Source organism: Xyrauchen texanus, chromosome 23, assembly GCF_025860055.1.
Source record: "Xyrauchen texanus isolate HMW12.3.18 chromosome 23, RBS_HiC_50CHRs, whole genome shotgun sequence".
NCBI classification, from domain to species: domain Eukaryota; kingdom Metazoa; phylum Chordata; class Actinopteri; order Cypriniformes; family Catostomidae; genus Xyrauchen; species Xyrauchen texanus.
The window spans coordinates 35,616,218-35,635,490 of record NC_068298.1 but is presented as its reverse complement, the minus strand read 5'-3'; the positions used below and the strand labels follow the sequence as shown (position 1 = coordinate 35,635,490).

The window sequence follows — 19,273 nt, the reverse complement described above, 5'->3', positions numbered from 1 at the left end:
CCCCTTTCATGACATCAAGAATATTACAAACTTAACAAGTATACAAACAGTACACACAGAAAAACATATCTTAAGAATTTTCAGAAACTTGTAGAATATTTTTTTCATATTCAAGGCTGCTTTAATCGCATATCTTTATGTACAACAATAAATACACACTGAATACCTTGTCTCGATTAATAAAACATATAGGCTAATTTTCCTCCCGGACGGTAGAGGCCGCACCTGTTCATGTGAGACACAGTGCAGCATTTGTTGCAAATAGTTGTTTTACTTGATGTCACCTTTAGGGTAATCTGTGCCCTTTTTGGTCAATTTGGACCCTGTTAAGGCTTTCTCAGATCTCCTTATGCATGTGAAACCAAAGTACAGGGACCTATGTATTTCAGTGGAAAATTACATTTATTTAAGGATTGACCTAGAATTGGTTATAATAATAATTTGAGCAGTATTATAGTATGATCTAAATTTGAGTTATTTCAATTAAAATTAAATAGAAACTAAAATTATTATTTAGCAAGTAGAGTTAGTCTACTTGCGTCTAGTTACTTTAACTTAAATAGTTAAGTTAATTCTGTATGTGACACGACCATGTCCTGAGCAGACTGGCCAAGGTGCTGGAGGGACACAGACAGGACATGAGTAGAGGTCACCCTCACCCAATTTGTCAAAGAAGGTGGGGCAATGCAAGTGCCATGCCAAGGGATCTACCAAGAATAGTTTCTTTCACCCAGGACTGGAGAATGAGAGTCAATCTCATCAGGAAGCTCAAGTTCCCTAGGGAGATTACCAACACAAGTCTCTGCCCTGACTAACTGTCCCATGGGAGGAGGGATTAAAAGCTGCCTTTGAGAGGAAGATGCTGAAGTACTCAGATCTCACCGCTGAGAGCAAGGAGGCTGGCTGGAGAACCATCATCTACAAAGTAGAAGTAGGATGCCGTGACTTTGATGGAACATCAACGGTTCACCTCCTGAGGGATATAGGAGTAACTGGAGCGAACCAGCAGAAGGCCTTGAAAGACCTGGCTGAAGAGGCTGAGAAGAGCAGCTGTTGGCTATGGGTGAGGCGAAAGGAGAAGTGTTGGGGTAGTAACACCTAAGGTCCAGCTGCAGGGGTTGCTGTGAGACATCCCTGCCACTGCTCCACCACCAGGAGACCTTACGGGTTTAAAGGAGCGAAGCGTTGTTGAGCAGTTGTACCTGGCTGATGACCCTGCAGCTGACCTATGGGCACCGGAGGAGGTGCATGACGCAGTAATGCCATAGCAAGCCAACATCTGCCTGTGTAATTAATGATCATAAATTTAAGTGAACATAAATACACATGCTTTTGAGATTCCATTACTCAATTCAACTGAGGGACAGTGTTAACTCAATTAAGTAAAGTCAACTTATTAGGGGTTTCTGTATAAAATGTGCTTATATGTACTTTTTTTTTCCTAAGTTCTAAGTTTCCTGAAAATCACCCAAATAGCTAAATAGATCCTAGATGGTAATTTGAGAATTTGTTTTCCAGTTAAGTGAAAATTAGGTAAAAGCTGCTACACTAACAAAAGAGTACCAATGTTTTTGGATATCTACAACGGTAGTACCACTTATATTGTCATAGCATGTAAATACCATACTATAATGTTATAAACATTGACTATAGCAATCATTCACTGCAATTGTATATATCAAGGTACCATTATATTACCATCAGATTCCATCACTGTATCATGTTACAGTTAATTTTTTAAGGGCAATGACTTGCATGTCTCATTTATGTTAACCAGAGGTGTTAAACTGTTGCAGATCTCATCTTGTTGAATGCATCCACCCAAAAAGAGAAACCTCAATCTGCTGCAGGTGTGTGGATCTTCCCATCCCAGGATCCCCACAGCGTTCCTCTATCAGGAGTGAAGCAGTAACAGTGCTGGTGGCCTCTGAGCTGTCCATCACAGAGTATGACCCTTGAACCGGAGAGGTATTTCAAGATTAAAATTAATTCCCATAGTCTCTGTTTCAAATAATGATATGCAGAGGATGTGCAGCTCCTTCAAAGTTGCAGATATTGGTAAGGTGGTGTGCTGTAGTGGTTAAAAGATCTAGAATGGTGACCTAGTGGTTGTAGGTTCAAACCTCAAAAAGGGCATGTGCAAGTGTCTACCAAATTAATATGTTTAGAATAGCTAGAAAATGAGCTTTTATTGGTTTATAAGGAGGTGTTGCTGACAGAAAATTATTGTCTCTCAGAGGATGGTAGTGGGGTTGTCGTGGCGATTCAAGACCTACCAGATCAGGATTCAGTGTGTGTGGCCACTGCTAACGGTGTTAGAGTGTGTAATGGTGGCGGCCCCTGTACTAAATCTATATGAATTATTTTAAGTAAAAATTCGGGTTCCAGACAGGTTTAGGCCCATCAATATGGATACTTTGTCCCAGCTAGCTCTAAAACCACCAATTACATGCATTTTAAATAAATTCACAAGAGTTTCACTTTCTAAAGCATAAGTATATGTTCCAAATAGCATAAAGAAAACGGTAAACAAAAGGTAAGGAATCCAAGACTCAAACAAAATACCAGAAATAATAAAATACTTAAATCCCAACAGAAAAAAGTACCCAACAATAATTATTTGTGTGTGTGTGTGTGTGTGTGTGTGTGTGTGTAAGTAAATGTATGATAGAGAGTTCAGGCAGTAGGAGGCTTTTTGAATGGTGCACACTGGTTCATGGAGAGGCGGAACCAGAAGAACAGTCAATGTAAACTACATAAAACACATAGACGCACTTACATACACACAGCAGTTGTGTGTCTCTCTCTCTCTCTCTCTCTCTGTCGTGCACGTTGACCTTTCCGGCACCCCTTTATCTCTCTCTCCCGCTGATTAGGTGACTCAGCGCTGCTGTGCACCCTCACGGACCGGCCATGCCCTCCTCCTTGTCACGCTCTTCCCCTGCCAGATTCAGGACATGTCGCCATCCGGACTGGCCTATTCCCATCTCTGGAGGGGAGGCGCTGCCCTTCTGGACATTCCGCCAGCCGATAGTCCACCACGCCCCCTGGGAACCTGGAGAGAGATGAGGGGAGGGAGAGGGAGAGGAAAAGCCGAGCAGGAGGAACACAGAGAGAGTGAAAAATTTGATTGCCGGTCCCCAGACACACCGTCGCCTGGCCCTCAGTCACTCCACCGCCCTCTGGCGGATGGCAGCTGCACCTCCCCGGTCAGATGGCAGCAAGTCTTCCAAACCCTGGTGGATGGAATGGCTCTTTCGACTACTGGCGACCGGCAGCAACTCCTCCATCCCCTGGCGGACGGCAGTGGCGAGGACTCCACGACAGCGCATTCCTCATCCTTCCCGGGTTTGTTAATTTGTTGTTAATGCCCAAAAGGGTTTTCAAGCAGGGGGATCACCAAACTAGATGGTGCAGCCTTAAAGCCCAGGGCAACCCCGGGCAGTCAAGGGCCCCTGGGCACTGGCCCCATTGGCCCGGTCGGTAATCCGTCCCTGGTCTTGCTGCATAATCCAGTTGTGTTTGAGCCAGGGTTCTTGCAGATCTTTAAAATATCCTCAGTTTTCAAAAATGTAAGGACTTAAAATGTCTTAAATATCTTAAATGGTACAACAAAAGTCTTAATTTTTATTTAAAGAGGTCTTAGATTTTGAGCGGAAAGACAGAAATCATGATATGACCTAATGTGATTATCAAACTTCAGATGAATATGATTTAATTAAATAAATGCATGAGCTGCGTCTTTCAGATTGAAAACATGGCACTGTTGTATTTTCTCCAAGCACGCGACTTGTGAATGTTTCAGCAGTTGCTCATCAAATGTATGACCCGATCGCTAATGAGCAACTGTTGATGATGATGATATAGTGTTGATGAAATATGACAATGTTTACATTTAATTGTTTATACAGGGCTCCAGACTGTGACTACAATGGTCGCAAATGCGACCAAAAATAATTGACTGCGACAATAATTTAAAATCTAGTCACTGTTGGTGTAGTCGGGTTGTGTGCGTTCATATGCGGTTTCGTCAGATATCTTTTCAATTATTAAATACATATTTAGAGCGAGCACTAGTGTGTCTCGAGCCGTTTTTCACCCTTTTTGTTTCTGACGAGCTCACTGCACCGCACACAACAACAAACCCAGCACGAGAGATTTGTGAATAAATTACTCTTGAACCAGATCTTTTTTATTATTCACCTGAAAAAAAAACTGAAGGATTAAACTCAGGAGCTCAGGTTAGCAGTTTGAATCAGATTCACTTTCTCAGCGAAGCAGCCGCCAGTTAGCACAACTGAGAGCGCAGACATCTGGAGTCCCATGTGTATTTCGGGCTTCTTTTAATTAAAAGTCTCACATTGTGTACCACTTTTTTTTTTATTTTTACTTGTGGTAATTATTGATTGGGATTGGAGTAGCACAATAAACTGCATTTGGGATTTCATTCAATTTCCACTCTTGTTGTCTCTATGTATGGGGCCATTTAGACAAAGTAAAGAAAGACTAAGCTAATATTTCAAAATAATTAAAATGTATGTATATATATATATATATATATATATATATATATATATATTATTATTTATATATATATATATATATATAATCAAGCTTTTGACACTTAAGACAATTGAGGGACTTGTACACTATTACACAAGGTGCAAACATTCATTGATGCTCAAGAAAACAACACACTACAGATATTTACATATAGTATAGTAGGCATATAGTAATGTAAATTCTGAAAACAGTCATTTGGCTCCTTAATGTTTCTTTTTTAGGAGCCAATGGCTCCTAGGTCATTTTTTTTTTGTCTGGAGCCCTGACATTGTAAAACATAGATCACTGTAGGAGTGCACATTTTATATTCCTTAGTTGTTTGAATTAGCAGCTGGAATGAAGTGCAAGCATTTCACAATAAACGTCCCCCATGTATTTCAAAGTTAAAGTGCCACGCTGTGAATCAAATCTACACCGTTTTAGGACTGAGAGTTTGATTGACAGAGAGTATACTGAATCATTGAGTAAATTTTTAAATGAATAAAACTCCACTAATTTAAGACTAATATTAGACCTCTCACCTACATTAATGTTTAATAGTTTGACCGTTATGCTATTTGTTTGCACTTAACTTCATTATAAGTATTAACATTCATATTCTATTAATATTATGATAATATGCTATGGGTTTACTATATGTCTTATTTAAAGATAATTATACTGGTATTTACCATGTTCAGTGCATGCAAATTTTATTTTACTGCATGTCATGTGAACTGAATGTATTTCCTTTATTTTAATAACATTTGATGTACCCAGTTTAACATTAGGGTTTCTAAAAACTTTCATATCACCTTTACTTCTCCACAGTTGCTGATGGTGTCATTGTATTAATACAATACACGTATTGTTGCGATAAGTGCAAATCAATCCCAGAACAACAGCAAAGGACCTTGTGAAGATGCTGGAGGAAACAGGTAGAAAAGTATCTATATCCACAGTAAAACAAGTCCTATATCGACAACCTGAAAGACTGCTCAGCAAGGAAGAAGCCACTGTTCCAAAACTGCCATAAAAAAGCCAGACTACAGTTTGCAAGTGCACATGGGGAAAAAGATCTTACTTTTTACTTAATGTTTTGAGGAAAATGGGTGAGGCTTGCAAGCCAAAGAACACCATCCCAACCGTGAAGCATGGGGGTGGCAGCATCATGTTGTGGAGGTGCTTTGCTGCAGGAGGGACTGGTGCACTTCACAAAATAGATGGCATCATGAGGAAGGAAAATTTGGTGGATATATTGAAGCATCATCTCAAGACATCAACCAGGAAGTTAAAGCTCGGCCGCAAATGGGTCTTCCAAATGGACAATAACCCCAAGCATACCGCCAAAGTTGTGGGAAAATGGCTTAAGTACAACAAAGTCAAGGTATTGGAGTGGCCATCACAAAGCACTGACCTCAATCCGATAGACAATTTGTGGGCAGAACTGAAAAAGCATGTGTGAGCAAGGAGGTCTACAAACCTGACTCGGTTACACCAGTTCGGTCTTGAGGAATGGGACAAAATTCCAGCAAATTATTGTGAGAAGCTTGTGTAAGGCTACCCAAAACGTTTGACCCAAGTTAAACAATTTAAAGGCAATGCTAGCAAATACTAACAGTGTATGTAAACTTTTGACCCACTGGGAATATGATGAAAGAAATAAAAGCTGAAAGAAATAATTCTCTCTACTATTATTCTGACATTTCATTCTTAAAATAAAGTAGTGATCCTAACTGACCTAAGACAGGGAATGTTTTCTACGATTAAATGTCAGGAATTGTGAAAAACGGAGTTTAAATGTATTTGGCTAAGATGTATGTAAACTTCTGACTTCAACTGTAAGTCATTTGCTAATTTGTTGTGGCAATAAAACTTGTTTGTTGTCTTGTCCCCTAAAATGCAATGGATATGCAGTTTCATGTAGATGCTCCAACAACTTGGCACTGAAGGTCATGTGTCCGATTATACATTACAGATGTTCATGATCTCAATATTAGAGAAAAGTAACTCATCTCTTCCTAGTAGTACATAAACTGTAAAAGCTCCATATTGAAAGGCAGATTAAATTTATAATTTAGAGAAGGACCAGAACTTATAATGGAGTAGAGGAGGCGGAGCATCAGAAATACATCTTTTCACATATCATAAACTGAGAAGTGTCAATTAAATATTTGTTTCCGTTACCCAACCACTGTTCCTCATATCTAGATTTTTTTACATGCAATAAAGACACAACTTGCAGTCAAATGTTTTAATTGTAAAGGTCAGACATATTTTAATGGGAAGGAATGTACAATTATTCTGATTTTCTAATGTTGGACTTAAAGAACAAAACTTGTAGCCATAAGTTATAGATGCTTCAAAAAGAAAATGCCCAGTTGAAAATTATCCACTGCACTTATGGGTATGTATAAAAAAGGGCTAAAAAGTAGGAAATATCTTCTACCAGCCCCAACCAATCAGGGGACCCATGTAGAATTCACATAACTATTGTTTATGGCTTCCAGAGTTTGAGGAGTCCATCCTCACTGTACGTGGCGATCAAATTCTGGTGTGGGTGGTGGGCGATACCGATTACATCCTTCTCATGAACCTGTGAGAGGACAAACAAATCATCAAAAAACTTGAAGTAGTGGTTACAGTGGTTTAAATACCATGAATAGCTAAAAAAATCCCCCAAAGTGAAGTATGCATGTGACTGGACAGAAAGTGAGGCTTAGATTTTCACCTATCAAGTGATTCTCTGAAAAGAATACAAGCCCAAAATTGCGCTACAGTCCACACAAGCTTTGAAGCTTCAGTGTCATATGTAACATCGCAATTTTACAGTCCTGGAAACAAATTTTCTGTTTTTCCATGACTGTTGGAAACCTGTATTGGTATGTCAGCATGACATGAATTTGTCCAAAGCTGTCAATTCAGAAAGGAACACTTACAGTCAGGGTTCTCTCTAGTTTGCCCGTGACTGTGCTGAAACAGTACAGCACAAAATCTTCTCCGACACAGTAGATCCACTCTCCACGTGGAGACAGAGTACAGCACACAAAATCACCTCCCTCTCTCTTACCAGAGCTGAAACTCCTCACAATCTGCAAACAGGAAAACAAATTCTCAGAGATCGATAATGTACATAATAGGGGTATACTGATATATCAGTGCCAATGGTTGCTTTTTGGATCTATCAGTAATCTGTATAGATCTATATTTGTTTTCTTTCTACATTTCTTAATGTTTCACTGCCGCTGGTGCTGGATGATGATTCTACAGTTTGGTTAACAGCAGCCTCTAGAGGTGTTTAAAAGCAATCACATGGGAATTTGCTGTATTTACATTTCTCATCATTGACAATATTCATCCATATTTTTATTCTCACTTTAATGCATATTGTGATATTTTGATTCAAGTGTTCTAAATTGAAGCATGGCCATTTAAAGAAAAATGCAACAATGAAATTCTGCAAAATGGAAACATGAGCATGATTTTGAATTCATAATATTTATTAATTATAAAAACATACAAAATATCAGTAAATCGTAAACAACTTTCATGTGCAGCAAAAAACACAAGCACTCCGTCGACGCACCTGATGCAGCAACCGGCCCACATTAAACTAAATGCTTGTGATCTGTGATGAAGTGCTTAGCAAAGTGCTTCCATGCGCTTCGACTCATCTCTGGCATTTTTAGTTTTATCATGCAAACGTATTTTCACTTGGAGCTTCTCTGCGCACGTCACACACATCCGACTTATTGATAATGAAGTTAGTTGTTGATTAATTTCATTACCAATTTTGTCGATTAGTTGTTCACGTGAACTAACAATGAAAAATGCTATGACTGACTCAATTTGGTCTTAATTTCCTTTTTGTGTTCAAGTAGAATTACAAGTTTTCTATATTCAATCTAGAAGAATCAAAATGTTCAAAACTGTTTTCAGAGCAGTGTTATATTTTCCTCACCTGGCCCTGCATGTTCATGATGACCACAGTGTTAGATCGATTACACACGACAAAATGCTCAGGGTTTTTGGGGAGCAGGATCACATTGTTGACGGTGATGTCTGTGCCAGCAGAGGTGCCCAGAGACTTGAACGTACTGGTGCATTCTGTGGTCTTCACGTTCCAGATCTGGGAGAGAAAATACATGTTAGGTATTTATGAGACTGAGGGTGTGTTCACACTTGGCAGGTTTGGTTAAATTAAAACAAACTTTGGTGCGATTGCTCTGTTAGTGCAAGTGTGAACGCTGTAACCCGAACCTTGGTGCGCACTAAACAAGCAAACCGAGACCGCCTAAAAAGTGGGTCTCGGTCCGCTTCCAAACGAACTCTGGAACGTTTCGATTGATATATGAACACAACATGGACCAAAGATGTCTAAACGGACCTTCGTACCTTCACAGTTCCGTCGGAAGAGGCGCTAATGACGTGATGGCCGTCAGGAGTAAGAGTGGCTTCATTCACAAATGAAGAATGACCTCTGAACTCCTTCAAACACTTGCCTGATTTCAGCCCATGAATCCTGTTGAGAAACAAATGTCATGTAGTTCATTTGACTGTTTTTGCAGGAGCTGAGAACAGCGATGAGTGGAGCTCACCTGATGGTCTGGTCAAATGAGGCAGAGAGAATCTGAGTGCTGTCTTTACTGAAGCTGAGGCAGGTGACGCCTTTACTGTGAGCACGCTCATACCGCCGCAGACACTGACCACTCTGGATCTTCCACACCTGAATCACACAAGCCAGAACATATCATCAATATCACAGCCCTTAAGCACTTCAGTTTCAGATATTTGTTTGGTTGCATGTATGACACCTTAATTTTGCCATCCTGAGCTCCTGTGGCCAACATCTCAGTGTCTCGACTGAAAGACATGCACAGCACGGCGTCATCCATCATCATGAAGTTATCCTGCGCCTGATACTTCAGATCCTGCACAACACACATCAGTGCATTAATATACTCTACCAAGACACACACAGGTTGAAGTGTATGGTTACACTGCAAACACATAAATATGTCTTAGTGATGTAGCTATGCTTAGAGGTAATGACCTTTCTGATTTTTCCAGTAGTGAAGTTCCAAACTTCGATAAATCCATCAACAGATCCAGTGACCATATACTGACCATCAGGAGAGAAGCGCGAGCACTCAACATGAGACTTCTGCCCAAACTGCAAACACAAACCCACATGTTAGTAACAATTCTTCAGCACATCTCATTTTGCTATAGAGGAGTGATGCATCTCTTTCTTGTACCTTGATGTGTCTGTTCAGCTGTGTGGGGAATCGCTCTTCCTCTACGTCCTTCACCGCTGCCTTACCTCTGAACAAATCAATGGTCATACCAGGAGGCAAAAGACCCTGATGCTGCTGCCACTTCAGAGACTTTAGAGAGAGACCGAAACAGACCATCAAATATATCAAACTTACAGACAGGAAAATTAAGAGACTCTAACAATTAAGTGTGATTGTACAAGGTTATCAAAACCTCCATTTCCATAACTGGATTCAGGAAATATTTTGCTCACCTGTCCAAGCAGGGCCATGAGACGTGAGGGTGGCACCACGCTGACCTCACCAGCAAGAGCCTGAGCAATAGCTGCTCTACGCTTTTCCTTACTGCTGCCATCAGGGTAGGCCTGTTAACAAAAATAAAAAGTATTGTAGGAAAACAAATGTGCTGAATGTTAAGGGAGGACTGCATTGGAAGTTGAATTTTGGAAATATAAACAGTTACTTTGCATTTTGTATTAAAATTGTGTAAACGTGCTTTCAATTTTGACAATCAGATACAATAATGAGTCATGGAAGGGCTTATGTGTCACACTGGAAATGAAAGGTCAATTCAAGTACATTACATTGTATTGCAAGCCCTTTCAGCATTTAATCATATGCAGGATATGAATTACAGATCTCAATAATAGGGATGCACCGATAGGAACATTTTTGTCAATACCGATACTGATTTTAACAGAAAGCTATTGGCCAATACCACTACTGATATTTTGCCATTTACCTTTTGTCATCAGATCGCTGTTTTACTCAATTGATTGTTATGCTAATTTTTACAAAGGGGTATAAAAGCGTTTTATTATTCTTAAAATAAATAATTTCCATTGAACAAGGATTGGATCTGTTGAACACATGCCAGGCCAAAATTTTAAAGAGAGTCACAATAAAAGATAAATAGAAGATAAAAACAATTGAAAAATATCATAGCATGATGATTGATGTGAAAAATGTATTTGAATGATGAATGAAATGATGAAAGAGCGAGGTGGTGCACACTCTGGAGCACAACCTCTCCCTCAACGTCAGTCAGTAAGACCAAAGAGATTGTAGTGGAGATCAGGAGGAAAGACAGAGAACAGCAGCCCTTCAAGTTCCTTGGTGTCCACATCACTGTGGAACTCACATGAAGAAGGCTCACCAGTGCCTCTTCTTCCAGAGGAAGGGCAGAGGGAGTTTGGAATGAACCACCACATCCTCACACAGTTCTACACCAGTACTGTCGAGAGCATCCTGACTGGCTGCATCACCACCAAATATGGCAACAGCACCACCCTCAACCGCAAAGCCTGGCAAAGGGTGGTGCAAACTGCCAGACACATCATCAGCGGTATCGCAGCATCAGGACCCACACCAACCAACTCCATGACAGCTTCTTCCCCCAAGCAATCAGACTTTTGAACTGTTGATCGCTCATGATACATATAACAGCACTGCACTTTATTAGCCTCAGACTGGACTCACATTTTATACTTCAATTAATAACACACTGGCAACTGACTATCAACCGACAGCTGAATGTCAACACAACACTTCATGGGGGGTTATTGTATACAGTCTTCATATTTTATGTATACTGTATATTATTTGGTGTATATTGTGTTGTGTAACAAGATGTGTAAACTGTGTGGTGTTAAAATCAGATGTTTATTGTAATTGTCATACTGCTATGTTGCTTGGAACTGCACCCAAGTCTTACACCCATTGGAATGGGAGATTGGCGTGGACGGCGCATATATTTTTTTTTTGGCATAAACTGAATGGACAATATTTTTACAAGGGCTGGTATGAAGAGTGACATTGTAATACATATTTATCTGTAGTTTTTGTAAAAATAAATTGTTAGAATACACAGGAATTTGATTAAAAACTGTGCAGACTCTGAATCAAGGCAAACATTGTAGTCACTTGAAAAGAGAATATCTTCATTTAATAGTGATTACACATCTAATAACATTAGCTTAAATGTACAGAGCTGTTTATAATGTCTCATAACACACTCATTTTGATGCTGTGAACCGTTTATTTACTATCACATATACTTTGACTTGAATCAATACATAAACAAATTAACGTTTAGTTTTTAGCTTTAATTTACCTTGGAGCAAATGTAGGTGTTGCAGAAGTTATATGTTTATTTGGGAATGAGGACTGACATAGTTTAATCCATAACATGCTCTTCTCTGGATATATATATATATATATATATATATAAAAAATACAAAATTTGCATGTATCTTCTTTCTGGGTATTTTTTTTATTTTTTATTATTAACCAATAATTAAGCTTTCAATAGTTAAAATTAGTCAAAGACCAATATGGATTTTTAAATGGCTGATAAAGATATCTTGAGAGCAGGATGGCTAGTATGAATGTCGATAAACATAATGCAATTTAATAACAGCAAATCAGATGTACACAAAATTTCCAAAGCGAAACAAACACTTTATTCAATATTTACTAAAATTCACTTAAACTTGAAAATGAAAAAAACTTTGTAAACGGAAAGTGTTGACTATCCGTCGGCAAATTTATTGATAGATTTTGGAACTGACACAGCCTGGCCGATATATCGGTCTATCACTAGTAAATTGTAAATCAGAAATGGAATTACAACAAGTAAAAGTTATTATTTTTATATCTCTAATTTGTTAAAGTGGCAAAGTTAATGTCTTACATCTGTGTTTTTGTTGTAACTAGTAACCAAACACAGCCATAAGTCAATTGTGAATCCTCGAATGGCTACTTTATTATATACACTGCTTGGCTTTTAAAAGGCAGTATGTTTAAAAACTAAACTGCTAGTTTTTGTGAATTTCATTTCAGAGCCCTTACCTCTCTGGGATCAAAATATGAGCGAGCCAGGAGATTCTCCAGGTGGATGTATCGCTCAGGTTGTGTTTGTTTCAGCATGATCATGGGGTCCGTCTGTCTCAACAACGATCTGGCAGCTCCCAACTCTCTCAGCTCAATCAGCTCAAGAACAACCTGCAAAACACCACAACAACAATTATCACCATTATTTGTAGATCAGTACAGAAAAATTACCAGTGTGCAATGAGCTTTAATCATTACAACTGACTCATAAAAATGAAACTTGGACCAAAACCATCACATCCTGATTTTTTCCTGGATCTCACCTGTTCATAAAGGTCAATGAGGGTCTTGTCTGGGAGTTTGAGGGATTGTATAGCCTGCAGTACAGTGTCCCAGTGACCGCTGTTGATATCAGCCACAAAACTCTCAATACTGTCCACTGTGTTGAGCGACACCGTCGTCTCCTCCTGGAGTGTTGCTAAAGCCCGATGCAAGCTGTTTTCCTTCAGGTACTGCATGATCAGACGGATCACGCTGGAGAAACAGAACAAAGACAATTCATTGAGAAAGTGTAAGATTCTCAGTTATTATTTATGACACCGTGGCGAAAGAAAATATTTTTAAAAACTAAATGAAAGTTTAATTAAAGTTTTTGTCTGCAATGTCAAAAGCAATGCTTGCACTCATATGTGATGGTCTAATTATAACACTAAATATAATTATAATACTCCAAAATGTATATAAAGCAGCAAGAAGTCTAAGCATCTATGCCCCGTCACAGACTTCTTAGCTTGCAGAGATGTGATCTTCGCAATTCATATAAATCATATTAACCCTCCTGCGACCTTCGGGACATTTTTTATTTTGTATTTTTGTTTTTTCAACTTAATGCCAACAGCATACATTTTGCTAAAGGTGTGCATTTTTGGTGGAATTTTGATATTTCAACCCCAGTTCCTAAAATACATCTATAATACACTGTGTACACAAAATATTTTCACTACAAAAATGTCCCAATGAAAACTATTAAAACTGCAATATTTGATCCCTGTGCCATTGAAGCAAAAAAAATCATGAATTCTATGATATTATGCTTTCACTCAATGGCTTCAAAATGTAAAGTTTTTATATTTCCGACCAGATGGTCATGTTTAGCCTATGGAACAAATACATGCTTTTTTCCTATTTTCAATTTGCTGTATTATAGAGCACTACAGGCCAAATGAATAAATGATACAGCTACAATTGTATGGGTGTGTTGGTATGGATGTCAGAGTGTGTTTTGGGAAATGTGTGTGTGTTTGTAAAAATAACAGAGGAATTATGTACACAGACTGGCATTTAAAGGGTTAAAATGCTGAAAATGTATGAATATTTGATAGTTATGATCAGGGATGATGTTGGTTAAGTCAGTGAAAGTAATATGAAATAAAAATAATATGAAAAATAATATGAATATATAATGTTTTTATGGCAGTTTTTTTTATGCAGATATTTTTGACGTCTAAGGTCGTTTTTTTATTTATTTATTATTAACTCTGACATTGCACAAACAATAATAATGCACCAAAATAAAAAAAATTGCTAATCACTGAAACATACCAGACGGTAATAATAATAAAAAAAAATTCCCTTAGCATTTAGTATATGAAAATTCTTTTTTTTTATTCATAGAAAAACAACAGTGGCATTATATAAACAAACTGGCATTTGAAGGGTTAAAATCCTGAATATTTATGAATATTTGGTAGTTATGATCAGGACTGATGTTAGTTAAAACGATTAGCTCATTGAAAGTGGACAAAAACATATATATATTTATAAATAATTATTAATGCTGTATTTTGACGCGGACATTTTTGTCTTCTATGGACCTCCGAGTTACTTTTTATTATTGACGCACAAGGATTCAGAACATGTAATCTTTTCCGATGTTTAATTTATTTGTAGTTATACAAAACAGATGGAGAAATCTTGATCTACAATGATCAACTTTACATATTAAGACAAACAGCAAACTAATTTATATAAAGATGATCACAAATGACCTAGATATGATTAGGACAAGAAATAAATATATGTAATGCCTAAACTGTTTGCAAAACGTAAATACCCCCCTCAATGCTAACACAGTTAGCCAGATAGCCCTCTGAAGGCCTACAACAGCACAAACACAGCCTGCACAAACTAAAGTGCAAGTTCAAAACACATTCTTATTCGTGCATATGATGACTTAATATATTTAAAAAATGCGATTTACTTACTCAGCTGATTCTATTTCAATAGACATTGCTGAAATATGCTAAAACCGCGGTGCAGCGAGAAACTGGAGAGACCCCACGACAGGAACAACACGCGTGTCTTCTTCGACTACTCTGAATGTAACTTGTAAAATGAAACAACAGTGACACACAGCGGTCTGTAACAGCACTCACAACTACAGACTGACACTGGACACGTCACACCACGCATGAATTAGAATTCAGTAGTCCATTAGTTCCACATATTAGAAGATGATGATTTAATTTTAATTATCTTATCATAATCTATAATAAAATGGATCTTCACAAATGGAAATTTTCTAATGAAAAATAAAAGTTTATGATGCTGTTATGTGAAATCAAGCAGTAAATTAACAGCATCAGATAATCTTTTAGATAAAAACAGTAACCAAAACTCTGAATTTTACAATGTATTAATGTGATTTATTCCTTTGTATTTTTTCTTATCCTATTTTCACAACACCCTGTTTTTTTATTTATTGGATAACAGCCTATTATTATTCCTTAAAAAAATACATCTTCAGACTTATTTCTATGTTGGGTTTTGTTATTATTTAAGGCAATGTGACGAGGAGAGCGTGGCTGGGCTGTGCTGATGCGCTGAATCAGCTGAGCAGCGGGAGAGCAAGATAAATGGGAGCTGGAGGCACCAGTTAGAGAGAGAGAGTGACGCACACGGCCATGTTGCACGTGTGTCTTAGTTTTTTTAATGTTTGCTGTAAGATTGACATTAAAACTTTATGTTTACAGTTCAGCTGTTTCCCGCCTCCTTGCCCATCCTTTATCTGTTACAGTGGTGCCAAAACCTGGGAGGGAGGAGAGATGCGCTGTCGCGGAGTCCTCGCCACTGCCAGGGGAGCAGCTGCGGCCGTCTGCCTGGGGACAGAGGGGTCACTGCCGGCCACTGGAAGCCGGAAAAACCTCTGCCGTCCGCCGAGAAGGGGAGGAGCGGTTCCGTCCACCAGGGGCTGGAGGAGGGTACAAGAAGAGCGGGAAAGCGAGATAAAGGGGAGCCAGAGGCACCAGTTTGAGAGGGAGAGACACATGAGGCCACGTTGCATGTGTGTCTGTGTTTGTTTATGTTTGTTAAGTTTGGCATAAAAATGTTGTTTACTGTTCAGCCAGTTCCTGCCTGCTCCTTTCCCATCCTTTATCTGTTACAGGCAAATTGTGAAAAAAGATGCAATTTAATTCTTAACAACAGCTACAGGCCCGTAGTATCAAGATATTGTTGCTACATAAATACTTTATGTAGCAACATAAGATACAAAAGATACATAATACTTTATCTTGTAAAACTTTATGAAAGTATGATCTAAATGCAATGTGTCATGCAAAATGATTTGCTATACAACTTTTAACAGAATCGTCTGCTATAGTTGTCTCAGTGTAATTAATAAACTGGTGATTAAAAGTGCTTTTTATTCTCTTGCTCTTCAGGAGCAATCCTAGATTCAATGTGCAGTACAGTTTGTTACACACCTGCCCTTAATTTGATGTAGGATAGACTGGGGCTAACTGTCACATTGGGATGTTGTCAAAAGGGTTGTACACCACTAATAGACCATTTCAAAGCCGCAAACGTTAACAAAGGAGTTAGAACTCTACTGCGCATGTCTGACCCTAAAGCATTACCAGTAGCTACATTTTATAATCATGAACTGTCAAAATAAAATGACGAGAGGCAGAGACTGTTAGAAAGACTTTGCTGGCGCGTACTTTTAAGTCTAGCTAAAACAGAACAAACAAGATATGTGCAAAATTTGAAAATAAACAATGAGGTGTCGTTACTGGATACTTTATTAGCCAGTAGTCCCTAATGAAATGTCAGTGTGGAAGTAATTAATGCTGTTCTATATTTGTCCTGATTTGTTGCATTATCTCTTTGATTAATTAAAAATAATACATCAAAATATATCAGAACATATTCGATTATTCTCATTCGATTTTCATCATTCAGGCATTTTGTAGATCCATTTGTGATAGATACTTCCCAGGTCGCTGAAGACCCGAGGTTCGTTATGTTTGGCGAAACACCCTTGCATTTAAGGCTTATGACAGTTTTTGACAGCAAAAAGATGGCTTGTTGTGACAACTATAGTGGAATAGAAAGTGTGACATCTCGCATAAAATATGACGACAGACATTAGAAGCTTCATTCTAAAACCTCAATAGAAGTTTCGAATGTAAATATGACATGACATTTGGTACAGTCATGAACGGTCAGAATGACCACTATGGCCATTCTAGTAGTTCTAGAATTCCGGTAGTTCTCGTGTTAAATGCAAGTACAAGTCTATTGCTTGATTAGTGTCCTTTGGAAGATCAAAGCGTGTCTCAGCCATGACAGTATTACAAATGTCATAGACAGTAATGTCTTTGTATTGAAGGCCCAGTTTAAAATATATCTCTATAAATGCATGCGCATCCATGCTCTCAGTATCTTTGAGTAAATTAATGATGGCAATGACGCAATCGGAAAAGAGCTATACACACCGGAAACTGTAACGCGTGCGCACGCGAACGTATCTCGTGCGCGCGCTATAGTTTCTCGTGCGCGCGCGAAAGTATCTCGTGCGCACGTGAAAGTCTCTTAGATTTTGTTTTTTTGCACAGGTCACTTCGGGGGCTCCGTCCGTAATCTCCCAATGTCTCAGACCCAAAGTAAAATAAAACCGGATTAAACTTGAAAGGCGGGACATGTTCACTTCCATGCAATCCAGCTAAAATAGAGCTCCTGGCAGGATTTTGAGGGATCTCATTCATTCAGAAAAACAGAACAAAATATTTTTTTTTAATGAAAAATGATCTCATAATTCTGAGATAATTAACTCGTTAATTCAGAGAAACAGAGCAAAAACTTTTTTTCATGAAAAATTATCTCGTAATTCTGAGATAATTAAGTCGTTAATTCAGAAAAACAGAGCAAAAACTTTTTTTTCCATGAAAAATTATCTCGTAGGCCTAATTCTGAGATAATTAACTCGTTAATTCAGAGAAACAGAGCAAAAACTTTTTTCCATGAAAAATTATCTCGTAATTCTGAGATAATTAACTCGTTAATTCAGAAAAACAGAGTAGATTTTTTTTTCTCAAGTGAATTTAAACCTTTGTTTAAAGCAGGTAATAAAAATGATTTATCAAATTATAGACCTGTATCACTTCTTCCACAGTTTTCTAAAATATTGGAAAAACTGTTTGTTAAAAGGTTGGATAGTTTTATTAATAAATATAATATTTTGATTGAGCAGCAGTATGGATTTCAGACTAAGCAGTCGACCGGACTTGCAATTATGAAACTAGTGGATGAGTTAAGCAAGGCTATTGATGATAAGAGAGTGAGTCTGGATGTCTTCATTGACCTGAAAAAGGCATTCGACACTATAAATCATGATATTCTTCTGAAAAAGCTGTTTAAGTATGGGGTCAGAGGGGTTGCATATTCTTGGATTTGTTCATATATAAATAATAGAACACAATTTGTTTCAGTTGATGGAATTATGTCAAGTCCCCTGAAAATTCTTTGTGGGGTTCCACAGGGCTCGGTCCTGGGACCAAAATTGTTTATTTTATATTTAAATGATCTCTGTAGGGTCTCATGTGTTCTCAAGCCTATTCTTTTTGCAGATGATACCAATTTTTTTATTCTGGGAAAGAGTTAAAAGACATTGTGAGAAATGTGGAAAGGGAGATGGAATGGGTTAAGAAATGGTTTGATATTAATAGGCTGTCACTGAATATAAGTAAAACAAAGTTTATGATTTGGGGTAAAAATAGTGTGACACAAGTGAAAGTAAGAATAGGGGTGGAGGAAATAGAAAGAGTAAATGAAATAAAATTTTTGGGTGTTATATTAGATTGTAAATTGGGGTGGAAAAAGCATATTGATTATGTAAAATCTAAAATCTCACAGACAGTCACGATATTAAATAAGATTGGGAATTTGTTAAATAAGAAGGCATTATTTATGTTATATGCATCATTATTTGTTCCATATTTAACGTATTGTCTGGAGATTTGGGGTAATACGTATAAGACATACACCCAACCACTTTTTATTTTACAAAAGAGAGCTTTACGTATTATTACAAGATCACAATATAGGGATCATACTAACGATTTATTTTTAAAATTAAACATTCTAAAATTTTATGATTTAGTGGATTACAAGGTTACATTGATAATGTATAACGTATACTATAAAATGCTGCCTGATAAAGTTTTGGGTATGTTTGAGAAACGTTATTGTAAGTATGAGTTAAAAGGAACATGTTTGTTCAAAAAAACTGAAGGTACGAACAAATACTAGATGTAGAACTATCTCTGTAAGAGGAGTGAATT

At 37.8% G+C, this 19,273-nt stretch overlaps 1 protein-coding gene across 1 annotated transcript; it reads right to left on the bottom strand.

The window, feature by feature from the left end:
• Positions 1–6,794: 6,794 nt before the first annotated feature.
• LOC127663527 (WD40 repeat-containing protein SMU1) lies at positions 6,795–15,031 on the bottom strand. Its single transcript, XM_052155146.1, has 12 exons — positions 14,915–15,031; positions 12,974–13,184; positions 12,669–12,821; positions 10,073–10,183; positions 9,801–9,929; positions 9,596–9,715; positions 9,357–9,473; positions 9,141–9,268; positions 8,938–9,064; positions 8,504–8,671; positions 7,482–7,634; positions 6,795–7,138 (listed from the first exon to the last, which is right to left on the bottom strand). The coding sequence occupies exons 1-12, from the start codon at positions 14,938–14,940 to the stop codon at positions 7,040–7,042; spliced, it is 1,542 nt and encodes a 513-aa protein (XP_052011106.1). The 5' UTR covers positions 14,941–15,031; the 3' UTR covers positions 6,795–7,039.
• Positions 15,032–19,273: the final 4,242 nt, after the last annotated feature.